The 26906-nt window shown below is 40.3% G+C and overlaps 1 protein-coding gene across 2 annotated transcripts; it reads left to right on the top strand.

Moving 5' to 3' along the window:
- The first annotated feature begins 3069 nt into the window (after positions 1-3069).
- On the top strand, positions 3070-23907 carry LOC139453301 (uncharacterized). Of its 2 annotated transcripts, none has more exons than XM_071234949.1 (3): positions 3070-3154; positions 18752-19951; positions 20530-23907. In XM_071234949.1, exons 1-3 carry the CDS (start codon positions 3095-3097, stop codon positions 22264-22266), a joined length of 2997 nt encoding a protein of 998 aa, XP_071091050.1. In that variant the 5' UTR covers positions 3070-3094; the 3' UTR covers positions 22267-23907. The 2 variants fall into 2 exon arrangements, with proteins under 2 accessions (XP_071091050.1, XP_071091051.1); XM_071234950.1 differs by lacking the exon at positions 3070-3154 and adding an exon at positions 8397-8556.
- Positions 23908-26906: the final 2999 nt, after the last annotated feature.

Raw genomic sequence — 26906 nt, 5'->3', positions numbered from 1 at the left:
TAACAAGTACCATCTTTTAACGTCTTTTGGTATGACGCGGCCAGGAACGAACCCCGAACCTTCCGATCTCCAGGCGGACGCTCTTCCATTAGAGCACGGAGGCGGTCCATAGAAATTAAATACTAATAGCTAATAATTTGATGATGATAAAGACATGACCTCGAAGATCAACCAAATTTAGATTAATGCATAATACCGATTGTTGAGAAAGTCCTTGGGGTTGAATGTATGTGTACCTAAAGTATAAGTTGCTCCACAACCGTGCCGTTCGGCAAAGTAGGGTTTGACAGAATACTCTTGTGCCTTACCTCCATGTTTGTTCTATGTGATGAGCAGTCCGGCAATAGGATATCAGCCGTACACTGACATGTATCGTCAACAGAGTGAGTGAGTTTGGCTTGTCGCCGCTTTGAACAAAATTTCAGTTAATCTTTGGCGTGTCAGCTTAGTGAGGAAGCAAAGCCCGAAGTGATGCAGGTCTTAGACCTTTACAAGTTTAGGGAAACCCACGAGCAAACATATAGAAACATAATCAGAGCAAGCCCAAACATAATCGGGACCCACCAACATACTATAATCCTCGCCACTTGAATAAGAAACAGACATGTCCATTTCCTAATAAACATCATCATTGAGTTTTGATCACGTGGTGACAATCTGATTGCGGATCGGCAGTCAGGTGACTACGAGCGACTATATTTAGCAGCATGCGCAGAGGACGTACATTACCAGCACGAACTGAAAGCAACAAAACACGTGCAGATGAAGTATTCAAAGCGTTATTAACCAAGTTCACTGCTCAATATAATCGCTCGCAGTCACCTGACTGCCGATACCCGGATTGCAACCACGTGATCAAAACTCAATGATGATGTTTATGGTTAGCAAAATGGATATTTCTTGGAAAGCGAGCTTTGTAATTTTTGTCATAACTGTAAGTAACATTCTGTACCGCCGGAATGACTTGTTTTCACTTTATAAGTATTAGAACACATGCAGCTATCTTCGCGATATCTACACTCAACCACCCCCCCCCCCCCCCCCGCCGAGAGAGAGAGAGAGAGGGGGGGGGGGGTTTGGGGGGTTGAGTGTAGATATGTAGATGTGCGCGTGCGTGCATGCATATGTGTTCGTGCGTATGTGTATGTGTGTCTACGTGTATGTATGTGCATGCGTGTATGTGCATGTTTCACTTTTGAACGAAGAGTATATTACAAACGGTTTTTACCAAAATAGTCACACCCATCACAAGTGAGTATGACCATGCCTATTACAGCAGGGTACAGCCCAGCTTTTACACATTGCACCATGTGGGGAATCGAACCCGGGTCATAGTTGTGACCAGCGAACACTTCAACCACCATCGATGTGTCGCCTCGACGTGGAACCGGAAGGTCCCGGAACGGAGTAAGATGACCTGTATACACGTGGGTCCAAGTCGAGCTCTCTGATGTCGCCTATAGGCTATATTGCTCGTCACGGTTGAACATAACACGAAAACACTGACCTACTGATACTGCAAAGGGTTCAGGTTTATTTACAATAAAACGTCACGGCTCCATAGGGTCCATCTTTGTAATAATTGGGGCATGTGTTAGTTCGGAAGTTTGAACACGTTTCACTCACTGTAAAACATCATGGCTTCAAAAGGCCCAGCTGTGTAAAAGTGGTTTATATGTTTACATGGCGGTTTTACACGCGTTTTGCTGACAATAGAACGTCACGGCTCCATAGGGTTCAGGTGTAATTACGTAATTTTGTTTGTTTTTAACGGTGTCACGGGTGGCCCAGTCGTCTAAGGCGCCACGATTCGCTGTGCAGAGTTGCGTCCCTTGGGAAACCTATGATTGTGGGTTCGAATCCCGCTTCGCCCCGATTATGTTTCTAGGTTTGTCAGCACCATACCCGTGCTCGTGGGTAAACGTCTGAGACCTGCATCACTTCGGACTTTCCTCCCATATTAAGGTGACACGCCGCGATATAACTGGAATACTGTTAAAAACGGCGTTAAACCCAACTCACTCACCCAATTATGTTTTTAACGCTGCACTCAGCAATATTCCTATGCCGTGACGTCTGCGTGTAAATAATCTGGGAATATTACAGGTAATGACACAGGCCGTCATAGTACGTTGCCATGCTATCAACCAAAGACGTATCTAGATGTTATGTACAGTCAAGTCTGGTTATAATCCGACAATCGGCTTTATCCGACGCTAATGATGGGAACCGATTAAATCAGTGCTATTTAGACCCGTTAATCCGATCGTCTCGCACTCCGACTAATTTGCAACGAATTACCGAAATCATTCATTAATCAGTCTCGTTAATCCGACACAGTGATCAGCGTACTCCGTGGTCATCTGCCCGCGAGTACACAGCCCGTGTTTTGATGCGAGACGAATTGGCCGTTAGCTGCATATTACAACGGCTGCAGAGATATACTTGCTTAAACAATAAACAATAAATGCTAAATAAAAATAAAAACAGGATAAATCACATGCTTAGATTACCCCAATCCCATTAAAATCAGATACAAGTTCTCGCTCTCGACGAGGACATCCAATTACAGGTCACGTCAGAACAACCTTTCGCGAACTATGACCTACCAATGAAATGACCAACAGGAAGTCGACGTTAGCCACTTAGAAAGCAGCTTTCTTAAGGTTTGGGTACCAGTTTCAAAGTTGCGACTTCCATTCCAGACTATGCTTTTTAAAGTATTTTGAATATACGTAAGTGTATATACGTAATTGTATCAATCAAGTCATCGAGCCTGACCACCCGACTGTTTAGTCTGTCGACAAGCATAGTACATGTATACATATAGATTGCTGGGGATCAATTCTTACCATGAGGTTTTATGTAATAATTGCACTGTTTGTTAAAATCCAACTGACATGGCACATGTTTATTTATTGTTGAAGGTAAAATGCCCAAGTTTCAAAGGGTTACCCTGTCACTGTGTCAAGGATGGGTGGCTATATGGGATGAAAGTAGAACATCCAATCGTTGTTAAAGATACAGAATACGTAACGATACACCTCGTGATATATACCAGACAGCGTGTTATGGAAACCCTGTTCATTAATGCATGGAGAGCGACTGGTCCAGGGAGCGGTATCGCTTACTCAGATGTCTCTTAAGGGTACAGGTGAGTTCTGACATATGCAGTGTTCTAACGTTCACACGGGAACACACAGGCGATTAACGTCCCCTTTGCTCGGCTCCAAGGAACGCAGCCATTCTGTACAGTATATTCACGAACGCGGCGGTTATAAGATATATAAATAACTACAGATTTGTGAAGGGTATTCAGGGCGCGGCCAACCTTTATGATGCTGTTTCGTGTTAGCAGCTGTTGAAAGCCATTAGGAAACATCTACCTGCGCAGTCTGTAGCACGTATATTATGTTACATAGATGTTGTCGTGTTAGCTTACAGATTTGCGATGAAGGTGTCAGAGGGGGGAGAGCTCTAAACAATTTGTATAAGCAGGAAGTCTATTCCTGAAACAAGCCATGCAATGTGGGGCACGGCATTGTAACTGTATTTTATTGTGTCCCGGAAATTCATATATTTTGCGATACCATCTCAATTTATGTGGAAGGTGCCCATCAGTGTAAGAATGAAAATGAACATAAAATATATACACCTCGTCAAAAGTATAGCACCACTACGATTTTTTTATGATTAGAGTGAGTGAGTGAGTATGGTTTTACGCCGCTTTTAGCAATATTCCAGCAATATCACGGCGGGGGACACCAGAAATGGGCTTCACACATTGTACCCATGTCGGGAATCGAACCCGGGTCTTCGGCGTGACGAGCGAACGCTTTAACCACTAGGCTACCCGCATCTTTTATGATTAGAAAAGAGATGGGTAAGGAGAATCTGGAAAGCGAAACAAAAACCGACAAAAGTGTTACTTAATGTCAAATAAGATAAATAGGAAAAATAAACATTTGCGGAAAAAAACAGCCTTTATTCGCCAGCGACTATACAAAGGGCAGCGACGTCTAGAGGCAGTATAAGTATGGTAACTGCCAGGAGTGAGATGGACAGATCCACACAGACGTGTCTATGTTACATTGTTCCGGTGTCACAGTTACATGATCAACAGTGTAAGTCATAATCTGGTGTAGCCACCCCGTACACGGATCACATCCGCAAGAGGTCTCCTCGTGCTCAAAATCAGTTTGCCTGATCCTCAGCCGAGGGAAGTGTTGCCATTCCTGGGTAATTTTTTGGATATCCTGTACTGGAGAGCCCTTGGATCTAACCCTACGTCCCAACTGATCCCATAGATGCTCGATTGGATTCAGGTCAGGGTTTCGAGAAGGCCAAGGCAGAGTCTCAATGGCGTTGTACTGGAGAGTCCTTGGATCCTAACCCTACGTCCCAACTGATCCCATAGATGCTCGATTGGAATTAGGTCAGGGCTTCGAGAGGCCAAGGCAGAGTCTCAATGGCGTTGTACTGGAGATAGCCAGTGATCGGTGTCCTCCATGAACACAGGACGTGTGGCAAGTGCGTGGTTATCAAAATGAGGCACAATATAACCGTCCAATATGGCATCTTGGTACCTTCGTTCATTTAATGTCCTCTATGCCTCCAGACACGAGTCCTGCCACTGGTGTGGTACAGTAAAAAACGACTTCCGTCACACCAATGAATCCTTCATGACCACAAGTTCCAGTGTGCTCGACCTGAAACCAGGCTAAAACGGTCCTGCGTATGATGGGGCGAGGAGAGGGCGTGATTTTGGTCTTCTGGCTGCTGCATTCAGTTGATGCCTGGTGGTGCTAAGAGACACCCTGTTGTGGGGGCATGCCAATGGTGACAGGAGAACATTGCAAATTGAAGCTGGCGTCCGTTTTGCCTGGCGTAAAGGACCCTGTCCCCACTGGCACTTGTCTTCCGTGAACACAATGACCTCGGCAAGTCCCTCATATGGCCAGTCAGTGTATGTTTTCTAATGAGTCGACTGGTGACAGTATTATTAATGTTCAACATGGTGGCAATAGCCCGACATGCCATGCCAGTGGTTTGCCATCTTTGATTTTCTGGGATAGTATGCACTTCAGTTACAGTCGTTCAAAAGACAGACGTTCAAATTGGTAGAAGTTTTATTCAAAATTAATAGCAGTAAAGACGCATGAACTTACTGTCATTAAACATGAATTTATCTAGGGACCCCTTTGGTGTGCATACGGTTCGCACAAATGCACCACAAGATTAGGCAGTTAAGGTGGCTACCATTCTACAGGCAGATGATGTGCCAGCACACAGTCGACTATTTGAAAATCTCTACATTGAATATAAAATGTCAAACTTGGTGGTTCGATACTTTTGATAAGGCGTGTATATGAAATGTCAACCCTTCAGAGAAACTTCCCTGAAGACAGCCTACTGTAATGACGTAATGTAACCAATTTGTGACGTCATATTGTATTTTCCTAACAACGAATCACTGTGAGGCCATGATGTATGGCTTCAATCTGTATACGTCTTTGCTTCAGCTGACCAATCAGGATTAGGAATTGCTTTATGCACAGGTGCAAATATCGGAAAGTTCTTACACGATCATTCTACACTTCTGGGTAACTATTTATTTATCACCCACACCTGATTTCCACGGGATATATCGGTTGGGTGAGATCAAGTAAGTGCATCACAATGCTTTGCAGAACATTGTGACGTCTAATGTTACCATGACGTCCCAATCCAATGACATCACGTGCCTGGTTAGCGATATGTTTTTACATTTAAGGCGCTGCTTATAACTGATTACAAACTGAAGTTGTTGGAAGAATGATTTTGAATGGTAAATAGAAATTTATCATCGTGTCTTTTGATATCAAACATATCAACACTCCTCGATACAAGGTTAAAACATCTTCCCGAGGCAAGAGAGTTAACTGACTTTAAAAGTCCAGTTTCCACCCTTGCCGAACTAGGCCCAGGAATTCCAGCCTAGTTCGGCAAGGGTGGAAACTGGACTTTTAAAATTTATAGTCAGTTAACTCACTTGCCTCGGGCAGATGGGTTAAAACGGCACAGCAAGTGTTGAAGTTTTAAACAGTTAGCAACTCGTGTATATATATTTGGTTTATTAAAAGACACTTGGGTATGACGAAAATATTTTCGTGTGCCGAAACAACGCAGGTGACATCCTAACAAGGATTGTGGTGTTATCCCAAAACAGCTGTTACAAATAATATTTACGTATAAACATAGAACCTATTCATCTTGAGGAACGGATATGGTTTGGGGAGGGTTGGAAGATGGGTTTGATATTGTCTTTTATAAAGATGCTATGATTGAATTATATATTTTCTTATCATTTTTAATAACTTCATCTATGGGACAGGCATCCATTTGATTTGTTGCGGAGGGATGATTTTTTTGGAACAAAATATTTATTTACACAAAATGTTTGATATTTGGGCAGAGCTCCAGATAAGCTTTTGGTGTTGTGGGTATTTTACCCATGCATTTTAAAATCATTGGGTATCAGTAATTCAATCTGCGTATTCAAATTTCTGTTACCCACTAGTTTTTACAGATGTGGTTATATAAGTTAAATATTTAAAAACACTATTCATCTAGTCCCTGCAAACTGGTGTAGTGTGGGTTCGAGAGCTTTATAGGACTCAAAAATACCACGATACTTCCACAAGAAAGTGTGATGGCAAATGATCATGATGTAACTGTCATCGTGGAGTTTGGCAAGGTTGACGGAATGCCCGTTTATAATTCAAAATAAGTTGCTGATTTGCTAATCGAATACGCAGGGTTACTTCACAATATTTTGATGATACGCGCAAGTTTTATTTTTGTAGCGTATCTGTAATGTTCGTTGCGTATTTGATACGCTTGGATTATATTTTACTGCGTATTTCTGCATTTCTGATGCGTATTTCACGCAGATACGCAGCTTATCTGGAGCTCTGTTGGGTATATTCCACACAACCAACTTTCAATGTTTTGGTCATCACTGCCAACAAACTGGTCATTGTGGGCATATTTCTGAAGAAACTTTTCACTTATGTACAACGTAGTTAGGACGGAGCAGCACAGCCGTATAGGGGCAAATTTCATTGTTTAACAATATCCAAATGAATTTATGTCTCATGTTTATGCCTATACCACTCTCCCCAACTCTCTCTCAACCAATCCACCATGCCACGGATCCTGCATTACTACCTGATTCATACAGTCACCTCTTACGGCCTGCAAGTAGGTTGTTGAGGACCTCAATCTTATTGAAATTAGATCTGATACTCCGATACGATACCTACCCTCTGCGTGAACCACACAGGCATCCTACCGGGCATACTGTAAAGCCTAGGGAGGGGTGGGGTCTGGGGTCTTGCCTGGGGTTATGGGCTGGGGTCTCTTGTATGTAATATATAAACAAAACCCAGAAACTGTGATGGGGATCTATCCCAGTGATAGCCCAGCTGCAGGAGAATCCGGAGTCTGGACCCATTCTGGCAGCAATCACAGATGCGGGATTTTTCTAGCAGCCGACATTTTCATTTGACAGCTTTGAAATATGTACAGGGTAGCCAATGAGAAAGATTTTGGATTTTTTAAGGAAAAATAATGTTATTTACATAAAATGAAGATAAACATTGATACATTATGATATATTCATAACAATAATAAGCTAGAAAACTTATTTAGTTGCAGTCTTCATCAAAGTGTTAATTTATGATAAATTTTTAGCTGTATCATACATAGCTATATGTGCGTCACTAATCACGTCTTCGTTCTCAGCTTTAGACAGAAAACATGATGTGAATCCAAACAAGTCTATGAACCCAGCCCAAGACCTCGACCCAAGATCCTAGACCCCACCCACCCCAATAGGTCTTCAGCAACCCATGCTTACCGTAAAAGGTGACTATGCTTGTCGTTAAAGGCGACTAACGGGATCGGGTGGTCGGGCTCGCTGACTTGGTTGATACATGTCATCGATCCCAATTGCGTGGATCGATGCTCATGATATTAATCACTGGATTGTCTGGTCCAGACTCGATTATTTACAGACCGCCGTCACATAGCTGGAATATAGCTGAGTGCGGCGTTAAACAACAAACCAACCAACCAACCAACCAACCAACCCACGTATACAGTATGCCTCCAACCGGAGTGAAAAGATCTGGTTTGAACGATATTGCAAGGGATCCGATTGGTATTTGATATGGTACAGTGACGTATTTGTAGTCATACAATACAGACGTGACACAACAAAGCTAGAGTGTCAGCGATCTCTTTCACCTTGTATTTCCGTCGAAATCTTCTTGTTGGGACGTGCACGAAAACTTCCCCATAAGGGTCTCCATGCGTGCTATCTCACACTCGCGTCTACAGCCGGTGGGAATTCTATACAACTTTAAATTAGCAGCATTTATTCATATTATCCTCACGAATAGAAAGAGAGTTGCATTGAGAAGAGAGTGCTACGTGTCCATGGCATACCTCATATAACACGGACCAGCTATCATGTAGAGCCAGCCGCTTGAACTAACTTCAGTTATATAAACGGTAAGTCTATCTGAGTGAATATTTTTTAACAAAGTAGTCCAACGCAAGTCTAGATTGTTTCAGCCTGAAATTAACCATTGTTCCGGGCTTTTGTTTTTGTATTTTTTAGATATATATTGTTAAAGAGGATTAGTTTATTTCTGGGACTAAATGTTAGTGTAATAAACAGTTAGCTTGCGCAAAGATGCACTCACTGTTTGCGCTGTTATAATCCAACATAAGACTGACAAAAATAATATGCGAAAGGCAGGAATGTCGACCTGATTTTTTAAATAAATTCTTTACGTTTCTAAAAAGGGATTTGGATGATGTATACGCATATACAAAGGCCCATTGATCGTTGTTTAGTAAACAGAGATGTATGTCCGTGGCATATCAGGACTGGGCACATGGTGTCTGTCTTGTAATTCAGGCCGAGATTCTATTTCCCCTCTCTCATTTATATCAGCCTTGAAGTCCTTGGTTTACTGGGCTGTAAGCTCTTTACAAAGAATTCGAAGTACTTAGCTTTTCTGTAAAACCAGAGACCATACAATATATTTATTCTATGGTCTCTGGTAAAACAAAGCCGATTCTGGATAAAAATCAAACAAACATACAAACAAATTTACATACTTCAACACCATGTTTCATTTCGTGAACGTTTCATATCCAAGGTCAGACAATGTTTCTGCAGTGTGTGATATTTATGGATGATTTAACATTCCGTTAGATCTGATTAGAAGGTAATGACTGTACATTAACCCTTGTGGTTATCAAATGTTGCGGTGTGTGAAAGGCGATGGGTTCCAACATATAGCCAGCTACAATAACACAAAATGTGTTGGCTTTGATTACTGTAATTAGTTCTTCGGGTGTCAATCATCTTCTCGAGGCAAGGGAGTTAGTTACCTGACTATAAACGTCCAGTTTTCAACATTACGGAACTAGGTTGAAATTTCCAGGCTCGATCGTAGCGCCACTAGTGGCTTTTACGAGTTACATCCCTTCTATGTCCCTCCCATTGACCAATCAGATGCCATCTCTCACATAATTTGCATTTGCTATATTTCATCACCTCATTGTCTCAGCTGTAGTAGTATGAGACCAGTGAAGATTTCGGGGTAGAATAGGTCTTCAGCAAACCATGCTTGCCGTTAAAGGTGACCATACTTGTCGTAAGAGGCGACTAACTGGGGTCGGGTGGTCAGGGTTGCTGACTTGGTTGATGCATGTCATCGTATCCCAATTGCGTAGATCGATGCTCATGATGTCAATCACTGGGTTGTCTGGTCCAGACTCGATTATTTACAAACCGGCGTCATACAGCTGGAATATTGCTCAGTTTGGCGTTAAACAACCAATCAACAAACAAACAATCTTATAGACCCCTGAGGTGTGCATACGGCTCGCATAAACGCACCCACAAGATCGGCGGTTAGGCTACCATTCCACAGGCGGATGATGTGTCAACACACAGTGTACCATTTGAGAATCTGGAATATTGCTGGATGCGGCGTTAAACAACAAATAAACAAACGAACAAAGCATCTGCTTCCAACAAAATGGCGGCGCACTGTCAAGACGATCTGATCGATAATCAAGAACTATGTTGTAATATAATAGGTTTTACCTTGCGAAGTGCATCAAATCATTTGAGCACCTTGATTAAAAACATGAAAAGATTTGGAAAATATCTGTCGACGCCCAAAAGACAGTACACATAAATTGCAAATCCTGCAGTCGACGGAAATCTGCACGATCAAATTCATGTTATCTACGAACCGGATGTCTAGGTCGTTACGTGATTTTGATTGGAATGTGCGTAGTTCGGCAAGGGTTGAAACTGGACTTTTACAGTCAGTTAACTCCCTTGCCTAGGGAAGATCTACCTCAATATAATTATCTGTTCGTGATAAAAAAAATAACAACACCAAAGCAAACAAAAAGATCGATAAACGGAACAAAAATGAAGAATATAGCTAAATCGATTCTTGTATCACCAAAAGGGTTAACTGATAACATCAGCGACCTTGGGACCTTACTTCCTGGCTCATAAAGCTTGGTCGCCAAGTAAAATAACCTTGTGCACAGAATTAACACACTGTGACATGTAATGTACACCTTGTTGAAACTGGAGATTATATGCGCAGAACTCTACATGCAACATAAATATGAAATATACATGATATAAGTATGACTGGGGTTCTTACCATAGCTAATAGACCCCAGTTTTTGAGGTGGGGTTTAGAAGTGTTCGGGATTTGTTTTTTGTTTAGATATTTGACTAGTCTGAATTGATATTTTTGCCTGTATGTGTTTTGACGCATGTCTTTGTTAAGAAATATAAATTCATAGATATTATATATTGCTTGATCTCCACGATTTCCGAAGGGGTAATGGGGTACAAACTAAACATTGTAGTCACTTTATAAAAATATTTTGGAGGGAAAATTAAGAGAGAGAGAGAGAGAGAGAGAGAGAGAGAGAGAGAGAGAGAGAGAGAGGTATCAGGTGGTTTGTTGTGGCAGTGATGACAAAAAAAAGAAGTTTCTTTTGTGGAAGATACCCAAACGTCATACATTTTTTGTTTATAGTGATAATGAATACATTGTTTCGTGGTGCTCAGTAAATAAATATATTGTTCTAATAAAATCCCTCAATCCCTCCCTACAAATCAAATGAATGCTCGCCCCATATTAAATATAATAAAGAAAGAAAATTTTAAAAGAAACTGTTTTCGTTACTCTAGATAAACAGGTTCTATGTTTGTACGTAAGTACTATTTGTAACAGCTGTGTTGGGATAACACCACAATCCTTGTTCACATTTCACTTGCGTTGTTTCGAGCACACGAAAATATTTTCGTTATTCGTATTCCGCTAATAAAGCCAATACAAAATTTTGTATCTCCCTTCCGTCGTTTGCGTTGTCACTAAGTGGAGGCCACAGGTATACAGGGGATCAAAGCCGACAGGTAAACTCGCTCTGCAATGCGATATCGGGCAATCCAAAGATATTTCAGTTTGTGAAGCCGGTGCATCTGTTGTCATCGTTGCTCAGGATTTTAGATGTTTGTGGTTTGGTAACCGTTCGAATAATATAACCCCAGTTCTAGTGAGGTGTTTTCCTCCATAGGATAGGCTAAACACTATATTTCAATCAGGAACTTAAATTACTTACTTTCAGCTTCAGACTGTTTAACGTTGCTTTGGATTTTATCATGTGCTTACAAGACAATGCAATACTCAGTGCATTTAAACGTTAATCAGTATAGGCCTACCATAGACGGATTGTACTGTCGTGAAGACAATTCAGAGACACGTTGGCCATAAAGATTGCAGTTATCCAGCCATGCCAGAACCTGTCTCTACACATTTTACACAAGTAATCGGGTTTGCATGTAGGGAGGGGCAAGGATGTCACCCTCGTTCTTACCTGAACTGTAACCATTGTTAGCCACTGCACCTGATAGGTGTTGACATACAGAAGATAGGTCTACTGACTTCCTGTATAAATTATGCCCAAATAATTATATTGCACCAAACATGCCCAATTTCCTTGTTACATGCAAGAATTCATTTGCGCAGCTGCCTGTCACTCAACTCATGCTTCACTGATAATGTGCAATGTTCCTTCAGTTTGCCTAGGCCTTGTCTCATACTGCAACAGAAGTGCTTACGGATCCATGAATCATGTTGATAAGTTTTCATTCAGATTTGTATGTGCATCTGATTACCTTTAAAATGTGATACAGTACGATGAATACAGAACTGGTGCCCAGTACCACATGTTTCCAATAAGAGCCAACTAATTAGAATCAGGGTTATAGCTGCAACCTCGGGGCATCGCAGTACTTGTTTTGTTACGGAACAAAGCGACTCACTAACCTTTATGATTATTCATGTTCTGTATATCAGATGTCATATATTTTATTTAACTATGCGTTTTTTACCGCTAATAATTTACAATAGTCGCGCCGAGTAAAAGCTGGACCTCATGCTCAGTTTGACAAAGGTAGAGAACTCCAGAGTAATGCGAGTAAGTTGTGTATGGAGGCCCAAGTCGGACAAAACAAGGACATACTTGTACCTGACACAGAGTATGAAGATGTCAGACTTCAGTGATTCATCCAGATAAGTGCAATGACAGCACAAGGAAAATTGTTGCATAGTCCCTGTTAAAGTGCGGGACTGAGAGTTAACTAATTGCTGGCTGTTCATGCTGTCAACCACTGGTTTGTGTGATCTAGACTTTATTGATTTGGTTATTTACATGTAGAATTATTAATCACAGTGTTGCAATATGGTTGGGTTTAAGTTATGCATATTCGTAGCAACTAAAATTGATTGGGTTATGGTGATTTATTTTGCAAATCTTAGCTTATCTGGAGCTCTTCTGGTAGCAAATTGGTCAAGACATGCTCTAGATATTCTCTAGGTATGTGACAGCTAGAAAAGTATAGTCTTGGGTTACCAAGTTTTATTACTTTGCATAACGGTAATATGCTACATAATAGCCATTTGATCATTTCTAAGTAAAAAAAGACTTGTTAGGCCAGCCAAAATTTAACTCACAAATTCAAGCCTTGTTCAACAAGTATGGAAACTGGACTTTTATGGTCAGCTAACACCCTTGCATCAGGAAGATGCTTTTTAGCAAGTAAAGTAGAAGTAAGGTGGTAATGGGAAATAAATCTGATGCTTGTTTGCTAGGTTCAGTAGAATTGAAGCAAGATCTTCACAGCGATAGCTTGTTCACAGAGCTCTCTATACTATCGATGCCACCAGTCAAAGCTCTCCGCTGTGATAGGTGGCCACTTCCATACTTGGACCTCGCAACCAACTGACCATTATGTTTACAAACATGTGATGACTGTCGAGATGCTGAATACTCTTTCCCCAGCTAAATTCTTTTCTTTGTCAATTTGAATTTTATTTAGTTCAAACTATCATGTAATTAGTATAATGAGAATGTAAGGGGGGGGGGGGGGGGGGGAGTTTTTTCCCCGTTAATCTGCAATCTCTGACCAATCTGATTAAAGGAACAAGATGATAAAGACAAGACTGGGAAATATGGTCAGTCATAATAAACCTTTTAAAAATTCACTATGGTGGCATTCCCAAAGACATAAATGAAGATATAAACATGACTACAGTTGGGGTAAGAGGGCAAATTTCAAGATACTTGTAATGGCCGCTTCCACACTGATTGCAGCGATGTTACCGAGAGTGCTATGATGGTGCCACATGCTGGGAAGGGGCATGGAAGTGAGATGGTAGAGAAAGTGACTGACGCTTGTTTACTAGGTTCAGTGGAATGACGATGGTGGATGGACGGAGCTTGGTTGACTGTTTGCTAGGTTCAGGCAAAGAGAAGTTGTAGAGGGAGGTAACGCTTGACACTTGTATACTAGGTTCAGTGGAATGACGATGGTGGTCGGAGGGAGCTTGGTTGACTGTTTACTAGGTTCAGGCAAAGAGAAGTTGTAGAGGGAGGTAACGCTTGACACTTGTATACTAGGTTCAGTGAAATGACGATGGTGGTCGGAGGGAGCTTGGTTGACTGTTTACTAGGTTCAGGCAAAGAGAAGTTGTAGAGGGAGGTAACGCTTGACACTTGTATACTAGGTTCAGTGAAATGACGATGGTGGTCGGAGGGAGCTTGGTTGACTGTTTGCTAGGTTCAGGCAAAGAGAAGTTGTAGAGGGAGGTAACGCTTGACACTTGTATACTAGGTTCAGTGAAATGACGATGGTGGTCGGAGGGAGCTTGGTTGACTGTTTACTAGGTTCAGGAGAAGAGAGTTTGTGGAGGGAGGTAACTCTTGACGCTTGTATACTAGGTTCAGTGGAATGACGATGGTGGGTGGAGGGAGCTTGGATGACTGTTTACTAGGTTTCGTGAGAAGGGAAGTTGTAGAGGGAGGAAACTCTTGACGCTTGTATACTAGGTTCAGTGGAATGACGATGGTGGGTGGAGGGAGCTTGGATGACTGTTTGCTAGGTTTCGTGAGAAGGGAAGTTGTAGAGGGAGGTAACTCTTGACGCTTGTATACTAGGTTCAGTGGAATGATGATGGTGGATGAAGGGAGCTTGGTTGACTGTTTACTAGGTTCAGGAGAAGAGAGTTTGTGGAGGGAGGTAACTCTTTACGCTTGTTCACTGGGTTCAGTAGAATGAAGGTGGTAGATGGTGGGAGCTTGGCTGACTGTTTACTAGGTTCAGTAGAAGAGAGGTTGTGGAGGGAGGTAACTCTTGATGCTTGTTTGCTAGGTTTAGTAGAATGAAGGTGGTAGAGGGAGGTAACTCTTGACAATCTGTTTGCTGGGTTTCATACAAATGATAGATTGTAGAGGGAGGTAACTCTTGACAATGTTTAATGAAAAATTCATTTTCATCTTTGTTCCTGTGTCCCTCATGATGGTCAGCATAATAATATTGTGTAACACAGCATTAGTGGTTATCCCATTTTCTCCTTCTACTTGTCCTCTTTCTTCTCCTTCTTCTGCGTTTCTGGCATTCCCAATGGATGCAACTTTGCACAGTGAATTTGCGGCGCTTTAGACAACTCGGCTTCCTATGCCCCCAGTGATCATCTATTGACATCTTAAGTTTGGTCCGACATGGTTACAATGGGTACAAGCCCATTTCTTGTGTCCCCCGCTGTGATATTGCTAGAATATTGCTAAAAGTGGCGCAACACCATACTCACTCGCTCACTCTTAAGTTTGATCTGTCATTACACCTCATATAATAAGCATGTTACTGAACTGTCCATGAATCGTGCAACCTGTGAAGATCCGAGATAGAATAGGTCTGCAGCAACCCATGCTTGTAATAGGCGACTATGCTTGTCGTAAGGGGCGACTAACAGGATCTGGTGGTCGGGCTCGCTGACTTGGTTGATCCTTCTCATCATATCCCAATTGTGTGGATCTGTGCTCATTATGTCAATCACTGGATTGTCTGATCCAGACCCAATTATTTGCAATTATATGTAGCTGGATTATTGCTGAGTTTGGCGTTAAACAACCAACAAACAAACATTACTATTGCAAGTTAAACATTCATGACAAACAGCATGGTCAGCATGGTCAGGATTTGTGGAAAATCGGTCCATCTGGCATGTCTTGTGAATATTGGAGATGACATAAATGATTTATTATTTGGTATTGATTTATTTTGTCTCAACTATCACTGACATGAATCTCATGAATAATACATGATCAGCAGTGAAAAACACTTGTTAATGAATCAATATTGATGACAAAAGCCCTTGTGTCCTTCAGGTTAATCAATAAATAAGTTGTAGCAGAAACCTGAGTTTACATTGACATTTATTTATGACATATATTATGATGATTTCCATACACTGTTGTAGTGAGATAGTGCAACTGAATGTGTGCAAAATAGGAATATTCTTGCAAAATTGAAAACTACCGCACAAATTCTATGCCCAATAGGTGAGGTGCAGTTGAAAGTTTTGATTTCAATACTTGAGTTTTCTGAAAACATACAGCTATTTTTAATTCCCCCCCCCCCGACATAAAATGTCGGGGGAATATAGCCGCCGATATAGCCGAATATGTCCGCCTAGACTCATTGTTTGTCTGGAGCATATTTCCTAAACCGTACAACCTAGCTTCACAAAACTTGGTACACTTACCAATCAGGCTCAGTAGAAGTGCCTTTTGCTATTTAGAGATTTTTGGAATGTTATGTTTTTGTCGTTTCCATGGAAATATTATGAACTTAGGAAATTTGAGGTTAGTGCTCTTGTCCGGAGCATATTTTCTAAACCGTACAACCTAGCTTCCCAAAACTTAGTACACTGAACAGTCAGGCTCAGTAGAAGTGCCTTTTGCCATTTGAGAGATTTTTAGAATTTTATATTTTTGTCGTTTCCATGGAAATATGATGAACTTAGGAAATTTGAGCCCCAAATTGAGGTAGTGCTCTAGTCCGGACCATATCTCCTGAATCATACAACTTAGCTTCTCAAAAGTTTTTACACCTATCAAGCAGGTTATGTAGTGGTGCCTTTTCTATTAACAGATTTGTTTTCTTTTTTCATTTTAAATTGAAAATTGATGAACTTAGGGTAATGTCCTCGTCTGGAGCATATCTTCTAAACCATGCGACAGAGATTCACCAAACTTTATGCAAATATCAATCATGTTCACTAGTAGTGCAGTTTGTTATTTATAGATGTTAATCTTTTTAGTTTGTAGCCCCTGACATATAATGAAACAAGATGTTTAGGTTTGTTTTTTTGTCAATCCCTAGTACATTCTCTTTATGCCTTTGTGCCATGAGGCTACTACAGAGCTATTCATATGCGAATCTGCAAAGTTATTGTTATTACAATTTCATGAGATCATCAGAAAGTGAGCTACATGAACCAGTGTTTAATAACCTTCATTATATTTCTGGTTTTAGCATCAAGGAAAAAGATTTCCTTGCCAATCTAAACATATTTAAAGGTAGAAACAGTTTACCGACATGCCATAGGGGGGATATGTCATCTTCGGATGACTCTTGTTGGAATTTTATATACAAACATGCAAACGAAATGCATGTGGTTTTAAGCAAATAGGAAATAAACACGGAACCATAAATTGATACAAGTTTTAGCCTGATGGTGTTATCAATATTTTTGGTTGCATTTTGGAAGCCCTGAGTAAAAATGCAACATAAAAAACGAATTGCCAAAACGCACCATTTCAATGAATATGTGGGTATCATGCACCCATTTCTAAACTGTCTTCAGTCAAATATTTGTCAATCTTGCCCTATTAGTATTTCTTGTCTTTACTGTTGAAAATAAATAACATGTATACTGCATACTCGACTTGCGTTTCTTTTGCGTGTGAGTATATATAAATCCATGAACCTTCTTCAAAACGAGGATCAATCTAGGGTCAAAATACTAATCAATGTCAACATGGTCAAGTGAGGTGTACTGTATCCAACAAAGCTTGTTCCAGTGCATCTTTGAATCATACTTTTAGCCTATTACTATTTTATATTAATGTGCTTTTTTAGCTAAACCAGCTCAAAGTTAAGGCATCAATATATTTTCATTTTCCAAGATCAAAATCATTCTTCAGCTGATGTTTGAGTCGAGGTCAGCAGTAGTAGTGTGCCGTGCTCACATTTTGCCTTGTTGACCATGTATCGATATATGTTGCAGTATTTATTCTGCTGCTTATATCTATGTGTATATAATGTGATGTGATAATCATTCCCAAAGGTTGTGTTCAAGACTGACTGATATGGCTTATCAGGTCCCGGGGTGATATGAACATTGATGTTTCACTATTGTCGGTATGGCCCCAAAACTACATATGAAGACTAATAAGTAGTATATTGTGTGATAAGTATATGTAAAACACATATCAATAAACATCCTGCAGAATTTATATGATCCAGATAATCCATGTTAACAGACTAACCCTAACAACTTTATGCCAGATTCCTGAACACTGAGCTACAAATTATATTTTTTAACTAGGGATACCAGTGTACCGGGTGTATCAACATCTTCCTACGGCAAGGAAGTTAACTGACTGTAAAAGTCCAGTTTCCACCCTTGCCTGACTGTCCTGGAATTTCGGGGCTTGATTGTAGCACCACCGGTTTCTATTACGAGTTATGTCCCTTTTATGCCCCTCCTATTGAAAGACCAATCAGATTCCACCTCTCATATCACTTGCATTTGCTTCAAACAAAATGGTGGCGCCCATTCAACATGTTCAAAATGATCTGATCGATGAAGATCTATGTAGTAATAAAACAGGGCTTACCTAGCTAAATGCATAAAATCAGGTGTACACCTTGATATAAACATAGAAAGATTTGGAAAATTTCTGTTGACACCAAGTTGATAATATACATCTTTTGCAAATCCTGCAGTCAACAGAAATCTGCTTTTGAAATCCATGTTGTTTACAAACCGGATGTCGATTTCCTTACAGGGTTTTGATTGGACTATGCAAAGACTCGTTAGTCCAGCCAAAATAGAACTCCATAATTGCAGCCTTGTTCGGCAAGGTGGAAACTTGACATATATGATCAGTTTACTTCTGTGTCTCGGGAAGATGGTATATCAATAGCAAGAAAAGGCCTGGCCTCATGTAGAATATCCAGCCAGCATGGCTATATCTATTCAAGTTTATGGCATAGATGTGTAAACTGTGACAATATTTCTTGCAGATATACATGCGTAGACGACACCGAAGTGGAGGAAGAATCATGTTGCGGGGGAAGCCAGCGCTGGTGGTTCTGGCACTGCTCCTGCTAGTTGGGACATTGGTTGCATATTACTCCTGGAATCGGGGTTCGTCTGTCACCTCCAGCTCCAACGCTAGGTTTGAGAAGTACCGTCAAGTGAGTGGTTTCAAACAAAGAAACATGCCGAAGAAATACAAGGCTCAAGTCGGCCCTCAGATGCAGGACCCTCCCAGCTTCGAGAACCGGAGGTTCAAGGACAGGAACAAGTTTGGCGGGATGGAGAAGATGAAGCCGCTGGAACCCCCGGGACAGTTTGGATCTCGGGAGGAACTTGAAAAAGGAATGGATGAGGATTACAAATTCAGAGAAGATACTGATGGTGAGGGTAAAGAATATTTTAAGGACAAAGATGATGGTAAGGATGATCCAAGAAGAGACTTCAAGATAAAGGATGATGTGAAAGATGATCCTAGGAGCAATTTCCAAGACTTCAGTGAGAAGAAAATGTCAGGGGGTATTCTGTATCCACAGTTGTATGTCAAGCCTGATGATGCCATGATTGAACGCTTTAGAAAGATGGAACACATGGTACATATCGACCTGAAAGGTGCTCCTCCCAAGATTGACTATCTTATTAGTCTTTTCCCTCTAATGGCTAAGCTTGGGGCTACTGGATTGTTGTTGGAATATGAAGATATGTTTCCCTTTAATAATGATCTACAAATCCTTGCTGCGAATAATGCTTACAACAGGGATGACATTAGCCGTCTGCTCAAAGCTGCCAAGATCAATAATCTCAAAGTCATCCCACTTGTTCAGACATTTGGTCATATGGAATTTGTTCTCAAGTATCCCAACTATCAAAACTTACGAGAAACAGCAGACACTCCACAAGTGATCAGTCCTGTTCTAAATGGGTCGTATGAGCTCATCAATAAGATAATCGAGCAGGTGATGTCCCTCCATCAAGATTCTCCCTATCTGCACATAGGCTGCGATGAGGTTTATGAACTGGGGAAAGGCTTGACAGCAGATTTCATGAAGAAAAACAACCTCACCAAGTACCAGTTGTTCCTGAAGCATGTCAAGAAGGTGGCAAAGTTTGTCAAAACCAAGTTCCCCACCACCAAAGTTATGATGTGGGATGATGAATTACGACGGATGCCAGACCAGATGATTGCGGTAGGGTTTTTCACTTGTTTTTCTTTTTAGATGTATTTAATTTGATATGGATCAGTGACTTCATATTGTGTGGTTGATGTTTGATAGAGTGGCCATAGTTAAGAAGATTGGGTCTCATAGTCACCTGCATTCTAATAGAGAAGCTAAACAATGCTGATGTCAGCATCTGGTGTTTGGTTTTGTTCCAAGATGTACGATGACCTTCAAAAAGTTCATTGTTACATGAACTCTGCCAGTAATTTCATATGTCATAACTTTGCAGTAACAATGATAATAATCATGATCATAATGATTTGTATTTGCACATGCATCCTTTATTTTTAAGTATACTATGTCTTCATTGTATTATAATTATTATCCTTGAAAAAATTGCTATCAAAATGTCTTTTTTAGGAAATGACATGCTGCCTTCCTGTATTCAGACTCCATGCCAACCAGTTGTTTGTTCACTTTCTGATTTTAGTATTGTGCATCACAACTTTCCAAATTTCTGGATCTGCCTCTGGTATAATTCATGCTTTGTTTTGATAATATTAAGAAGCAAATAATTCTTCAGGTGCAACTTCATTATATTTCAGGGATCTGGCTTGGGAAGCATGGTGGAGTTGATGGTGTGGAGCTATACTCCACATCCCAAAGACAGATTCCCCAAGGATATGTGGACCAAATACAGCAAGCACTTCTCTGGAATCTGGGCAGCCTCTTCCTTCAAGGGAGCCACTGGGAGTGCCCAGTTCTTCACTAATGTCTCCTATCATCTGGAGAACCACCTCAACTGGATTCAGCTTGTGAAGGAAATCAAGGACATTCTGCCCCTGGAGAAATTCCGAGGATTTGCAATGACCGGATGGCAGAGGTATGACCACTTTGCCGCTTTGTGTGAACTGTTACCATCATCTGTTCCTTCAATGGCTGTCAACTTAATGACCATTAAAAATGGTGGGTTCACAGCAGACATCCACAATGTCACCAGCAGGATTCTCAAGTGTAGTCGACTGATTGAGCTTGATTTTCCAAAGAAAGTGAATAATTCTTACATCATAACTCAAGACTGCAGTTTCCCTGGAAGTACCTTCTACTTTGCTGTGCAGCAATTGTGGGGAGACATGGACAGATATCTCAGTGATGCTGGCCTTCAGTCGAGAATTGAGGGCTGGATGACTAACTACCATGTGAAGAATGGTTTCTCAAGCCCAGGGCAGATGAAAGTTTTGAAGAAGAAGTTAGTGAAGATTCTGGACAAGCTGAAAGCGCTAAAGCAGCCTGTACGGAACTCTTTGTCGAACATCTTTGGCCTGGATACAATTGATGAATGGGTTGAGGTGCACCTGACTCAGAGGATTGATGATTTGCAGGACAAATTGAACAAGGCAAATATTCTGCTACAAAACAAAGTGTGGAATAAACGACCTCTAGCTGGTGCATATTCAGGAAAGCCATTGATGCCAGGTTTAACTCAGGGTTTAAGGCAGCAGCAACCACAACAGCAACAGCAGCAGGGTTTTCAGAGAAGTCCCTATAACAATATGCCGAATAATGGACGGTTTGGCAATGATCAGGGGTACAGACAAGGACAGTCAAATGTTAATGGTCTGCAGGGCAACCAGAATGGTGCTGGAAACCAGCGTCAGTCACAAGACCAAAGATTACAACAAATGCAAAATAAATTTGGACAACCTTTGAATGTCAATGTGCAGAATGGACTACGAAACAACCCAAATGGGGCACAACAAACAATTGGTCAACGCCCTCAAGGCAATAACATAAATATTCCTTCAAACCAAAATCAGAAACCTTTTGGGCAGAATGCTTTCCGCCAATCTAACCTCCCACTTGGGGAGCAGAATGTTCGAACAGTGAAGGAGCAGATAAAGTACAAAAATGAAGACAGGTTTGGCAAAGCAGGAAACAATACATTCCATCAATATAATGCACAGTCTGGAGTCAGTCCGAAAGGACCACCTGCTGCTCCTCTTGGGAGAGAGAAACCCCAGGCCAATTTCTTCCTTCAAAGAGGTGGGGAAAGAAACGACCCTTTGAAGAGAGGTGATTTAGGCAAAGGGGAACGGCAGTTTCAGAACAAGGTTGATCACATGGACAGAAGTAGGAAGGATGGATTGGATGATACAAGGAGACAGAACGGTGTTGGTGGGAGTGTGTCTGTCCAGGATGAGGACAAGCTGATTGACAGTGGAAGGTCAAAGCTTGGGGTGGGCCAGGGGAAAAGAGAGATTGATGAGAAGGGGGTAGATTATAATGATGGAGATGAAGATGCTGGCCAGAAGTCACTTCGTCGAGGATGGAGGTCAAAGTGACCTGGATATGTGCGCTGAGTGAATATGTACAATCTCAAGTTTTAACAGGAGTCCTTCAAGGAAGGATAGAAGTTGATTGTCTTTTAGGAATATATGGCAGTATGCATTATATACATTGATGTTGGGTTTGTACGAAGATAGAATTTGATTCAAATGAATTGCTGGTCACTGATGTTATGTTTCAACAGATGGAATTTGTAATTTTTTGTGCCATCTTCAGCACATGACACATGATGGTCATAGCATATGTGGACATTTTGGTATATTTTGAAATACTGCTATAGTTGTGACTCTGGTAGGACTATAAGACTGTGACACAGTAAACTGTTTGTATTCGAGTTAAGGTACAAGGATGCTGATCATGGTAATTCAAGTGGTTTGGTTACATACAACCCTTTAATATATATGATTAGAATTAATTTCTGTCAAGTGGTTATGTTTTAACAAGGCTTCTATAAAAAGAAAGGCAAATTACATATAACATGGTTATGAAAATGTAAATCTGTTTTTCATGTTGTCTATGGTCAAAAAGAGTTTTATGTCTCTGATGCAAAACCTTGGATGCTTTTTACATACAAGGTTATCATGTCTACACTTCATCAAAACGCAGCAAGGTGTTGGAAGAACATACCATAAGCAATATATCACTAATGAGCAAATTAATCATCAACATATTTGCAAGGGTGGAACAAAACTCGAAAGCTTTACTAGACGGAGTAATGATAAAATACCCTTGTATTGTTAAAAAAATGGAGAAATTTGTACTAGACCGCAGGAATTTAAGTTCTAACCCTGTATTTGCCAGGGCTACATACATCCAGTAAACTATAAAGGACCCCCAAATTTAGTTTGTTTTAACCGTAGTTTGTTATAAGCATATATACGGCATAAATACAGCCAATGGACAGTTCCAAAAGGCTGTTCATTATATCCATCAGTTTGTTGTAAGCGTGTTCATTATAAACAAAGTTTACTGTTGTATGATTCTATTTTCAAAATTTTGAAACTTTTGGTCTACATTGTGAAGGGGAATGGTTCTTGGTTTCATAATGATGTGTGTATGTCATGGATAATCCAGCCCCTTGTCTCTCAGTGGGCCGCTTCAAAGTCAATACGTCTTGCATGTGATGGGTGTACAGTCTGCAGTATCAGCAGACAGTAACAACACTTTGCGGGGCCTAGCATTGTGGATAGTGGATTACCAAAGGTTGCTGTTTGTTATTAAAATGTCCTCAACATCAAGATCTTGCGTCTGTCATGGTAATGATTGTGAACAATAGTTCTGAGAAATTCGTCACAATTCTTGTCTTTGTAAACTTGGTTTCAATCAAGCATTGGATTACTCTGAGTTTGTGAGCAGTATGGCCAAAGTACTGGGTCTGCTTGGCATAGCACAACTTATAAGAAGGGCGATATCTATATGTCTTGGTATGTTGGCAATACATGTATTAAGGGACAGGGTATAATATAACATTGTAATTGTGGAGGATTTATAGCTCTACTTTCTAAAACTGAGGTTATTCTCAAACAAGGCAAGAAAATGTCCAATTTCATCAATAGGTTTGGAGTAAATCCCAAATGGTGTGACACATGGTTAGTTAAATAGTTGTGATTGGGAAGATAATAAATGTACAAGTTTTATTTAGTGTTTCTGAATTGTCACCATGATTGCTTCACTTGCCGCATGACAAAAAGATGTAGGAAGCTGGTGATATTTGTTAAACCATTCCATCCAGATCAGCTGAACACATTTATGATATTTCCGCTGTGAAAATATTTTCTATGATGTACACAAATATCTGTATATTTAGGGATGCTGAACATTTGGTCATTGTAATTACACAGCAGAAAGAAATGTCATATGTAAATGGATGTTTGAATGGGATGATTGCAAAATCATTGATTCCCAGTTGAATCAATCACACTGTGTTAAATGTTGTACATATTTCATGTAGTTTCTCCATTAGGATCAAGTGACTTTATAAGTATTGATATGCTTTATGAAAGCTGTTGCCTTAAATGATGAACAAAAATGCTTGTTGATAACAGAAACGTGTCCATCTTCAGTTCTGTGTAGCTTGATTTTGTTATTGACTTATTGAAACACCTGCTGACGAAAAATAGTCATGCTGGCTAAAAATGACACTATATATGACAAGCTTAATATGACTCGTTCAAACTGTCTAGCACAAATTACAGCCTCCACACAGTGGTTGTGGTTTCATGACTACAGTGAATGGCGTGTGTGATTATGTGGATTCCCACCTGTTGAGAGTTGGGTTCAGTCAGTTTATCTGCAATGGCTGACTTCCATTGTTGTCTTAAATTGAACTGATAGTCAAAAAATACCTGGTATAAACATGAGAAAGTCCCACATTTTAAGTGACCGTGATGATCTACAGTTTCTGATTGTTTCATCGACTTTGATATTGGGGATGGGGAAATTGACTTTAATTACAACTGTGTTGACAAAATACAGATGTCACTTTTCCGTTTTCATTTCAGGTATTTATTTTTGACATATTGTCTGAATTATTTTGCTGTTTCTTTTGTTATGATGTTCAATAATTTCATTTGTTGCTCATTTGTGACTTCTAAACACATTAAAAGTTCCAAATCTGTTAAATTGCTCATTTGTGTAAGTGCAGGTTGGCTATAGATTATTGGCGGAAGGCCCTGCACTAGTGAGTTCACAATCCTAGTGTATTACAAATCAGACGTTTACTTCTGTTTACTGTGAACATGATAAACATAGTTGGCCATAAGGTGGCCCCGATTTCTCTCCGCTTGAAGTATTGTAGTGGGCTGATGGAAGTTATGGTTTCTGTAATAGTGATCAGGTCCTTGTTGTTTAGAATGATTGAGACAAGTCATCAGGATCAGGCTTGAATTGGTTTCATGGAACATGGAACACCAGCATTATATATTTTGTTAGAGCATCAGGTAAACTTGTCATTAATGAAATGTCCGGGGAAAAGAATGTTTTCTGTGTCATGTGTCCTGCTTTAGTTTGTACATGTTTGGCTAGTTAAACAATGTCTTGTTTCTTGTGAACTAAGGTCTCAATAGGTGTCTCATGACAGGGTTGGGAGGGAGGACTTGAATTCATGTCCTCAGTAGGTTACATATTAATAAAGGAAGCTTTAATATCAATGTTCCACGTGGCCACGACCCTGCAGTTCCATGTTTGAGAGTTCAGGCCCAAGGCCATGTGACCATTGCTAGATTCACTTGCGAATCTGACTCACTATGAATAGCTGGTACAAAAACTTCCAATCTGAAACAAAAATGAAATTTGGGTCATCTGGATAATTTTGAGTCATTTCTAGAGGATGTAAGAGTGCTTAAAATATTTAAGTGGGGTCTGCCGGACATTTATTTGAACAAGCCATTATGGGTGTTTTTCAGGGATCCAAAGTGGGCACAAGGTTCCTCCTATATCCTAGCCAGTAGCAGTTCCTAGTTCACCTTTACTGGGCTGAGTTTGCAGTCTGTTTTCTTTATAGGACTAAACTTATTGTACATATTTTGTTACTTCACATCAGGTTTTGTTCAGGGGTTTCCATGTAAACTATGCATGCTTAGTATGTATGCTTAATATATCCATGCTCTGTACTGTTTTGATAAACTCAGGCTAGGAGTTTAATCCAGTGTTAATAATGCACTGGTATAGATTAGGCTTGGTTAGTAGTTGGATGAGGCCATGACAAAAAATAAATACTGTTTCTCATCATAAGTTTATTTTCAAAATGACAGGCCACCAGCCATTGGCATTTAGACAAGGACAGATAACTCTTCTATTCAAATCAGATGGTCTTGACATTCCTAGAGCAAATATAACTTTCAATCTGACAGCAAAGAATTTTGATTGCCCTTAACGAAAACCATTCCTATGGCATGTTTGAATTTTTCACCTTCAGTGATGAGAAACATTTTTTTGAACAGCTCATGGCCTGAGGGACTGAAATCCATGGGACTTGATAAAATTGTATGTTATGCACCCAAATGTATTACTGTAGCTCCTTCCTAAGCTGGACATGGGCAGTGTTCAGCAGTCAGTCTACTGTATGACAGGGCAAAGTTCAGCATTCAGTCTACTGTATGACAGCAGTAGTTATTTTATACTTCCAGAACTGTAACCTTCAAAGAAACATGTTAACCTATTCTGATTTGGATGGAGACATACAGCATTTGGACATTTTCCTGCCATCAACATTTTAGGACATTCTTATTTATCATTACCAAATTTGAAAAATATCTAAGGATGTTTTGAATAACAGTCAGTCAGTGTCCTAGAAAATCTGAAACCCTTACTTACAATTTTCTTACAGTATTTGTGAAATGTATTGCAATTGTGAAGTTGCAACAAAATTAGTTTGTAAAAGATTCTGCCTTTACATGGCTGAACGTATTCTGTGTGATGTAAATAACTGGCCATTCATTATAGGGTTATTTGGACTGAAGGCAATCCGATGGTTGTGCATTCATACATACTTGCCAGGTTCAAGGGGTGGTTGTAAATAATATTATCATACCTCCATGTCAGAATGATGAGATCGAATTGGTTCACATGATCTTGATAAAACACTATGGAGGGAAATAAATTTATCAGCAGGAGAATAAATCCCTTATATCCCGCC

The sequence above is a fragment of the Haliotis cracherodii genome, unplaced genomic scaffold (genome assembly GCF_022045235.1).
Source record: "Haliotis cracherodii isolate W230 unplaced genomic scaffold, xgHalCrac1.p SCAF_9, whole genome shotgun sequence".
Lineage (NCBI taxonomy): Eukaryota > Metazoa > Mollusca > Gastropoda > Lepetellida > Haliotidae > Haliotis > Haliotis cracherodii.
The sequence above is the reverse complement of the archived record's forward strand: the minus strand, read 5'-3'. Positions and strand labels throughout refer to the sequence as shown.

Excerpts from the sequence above, each read along its gene's own strand:
- LOC139453301 (XM_071234949.1), top strand. The coding sequence starts at position 3,095 with ATGGAGAGCGACTGGTCCAGGGAGCGGTATCGCTTACTCAGATGTCTC. Across the intron at positions 3,155-18,751 it reads GATGTCTCTTAAGGGTACAG|ATATACATGCGTAGACGACA; the intron begins GTGAGTTCTGAC and ends TATTTCTTGCAG. Across the intron at positions 19,952-20,529 it reads TGCCAGACCAGATGATTGCG|GGATCTGGCTTGGGAAGCAT; the intron begins GTAGGGTTTTTC and ends ATTATATTTCAG.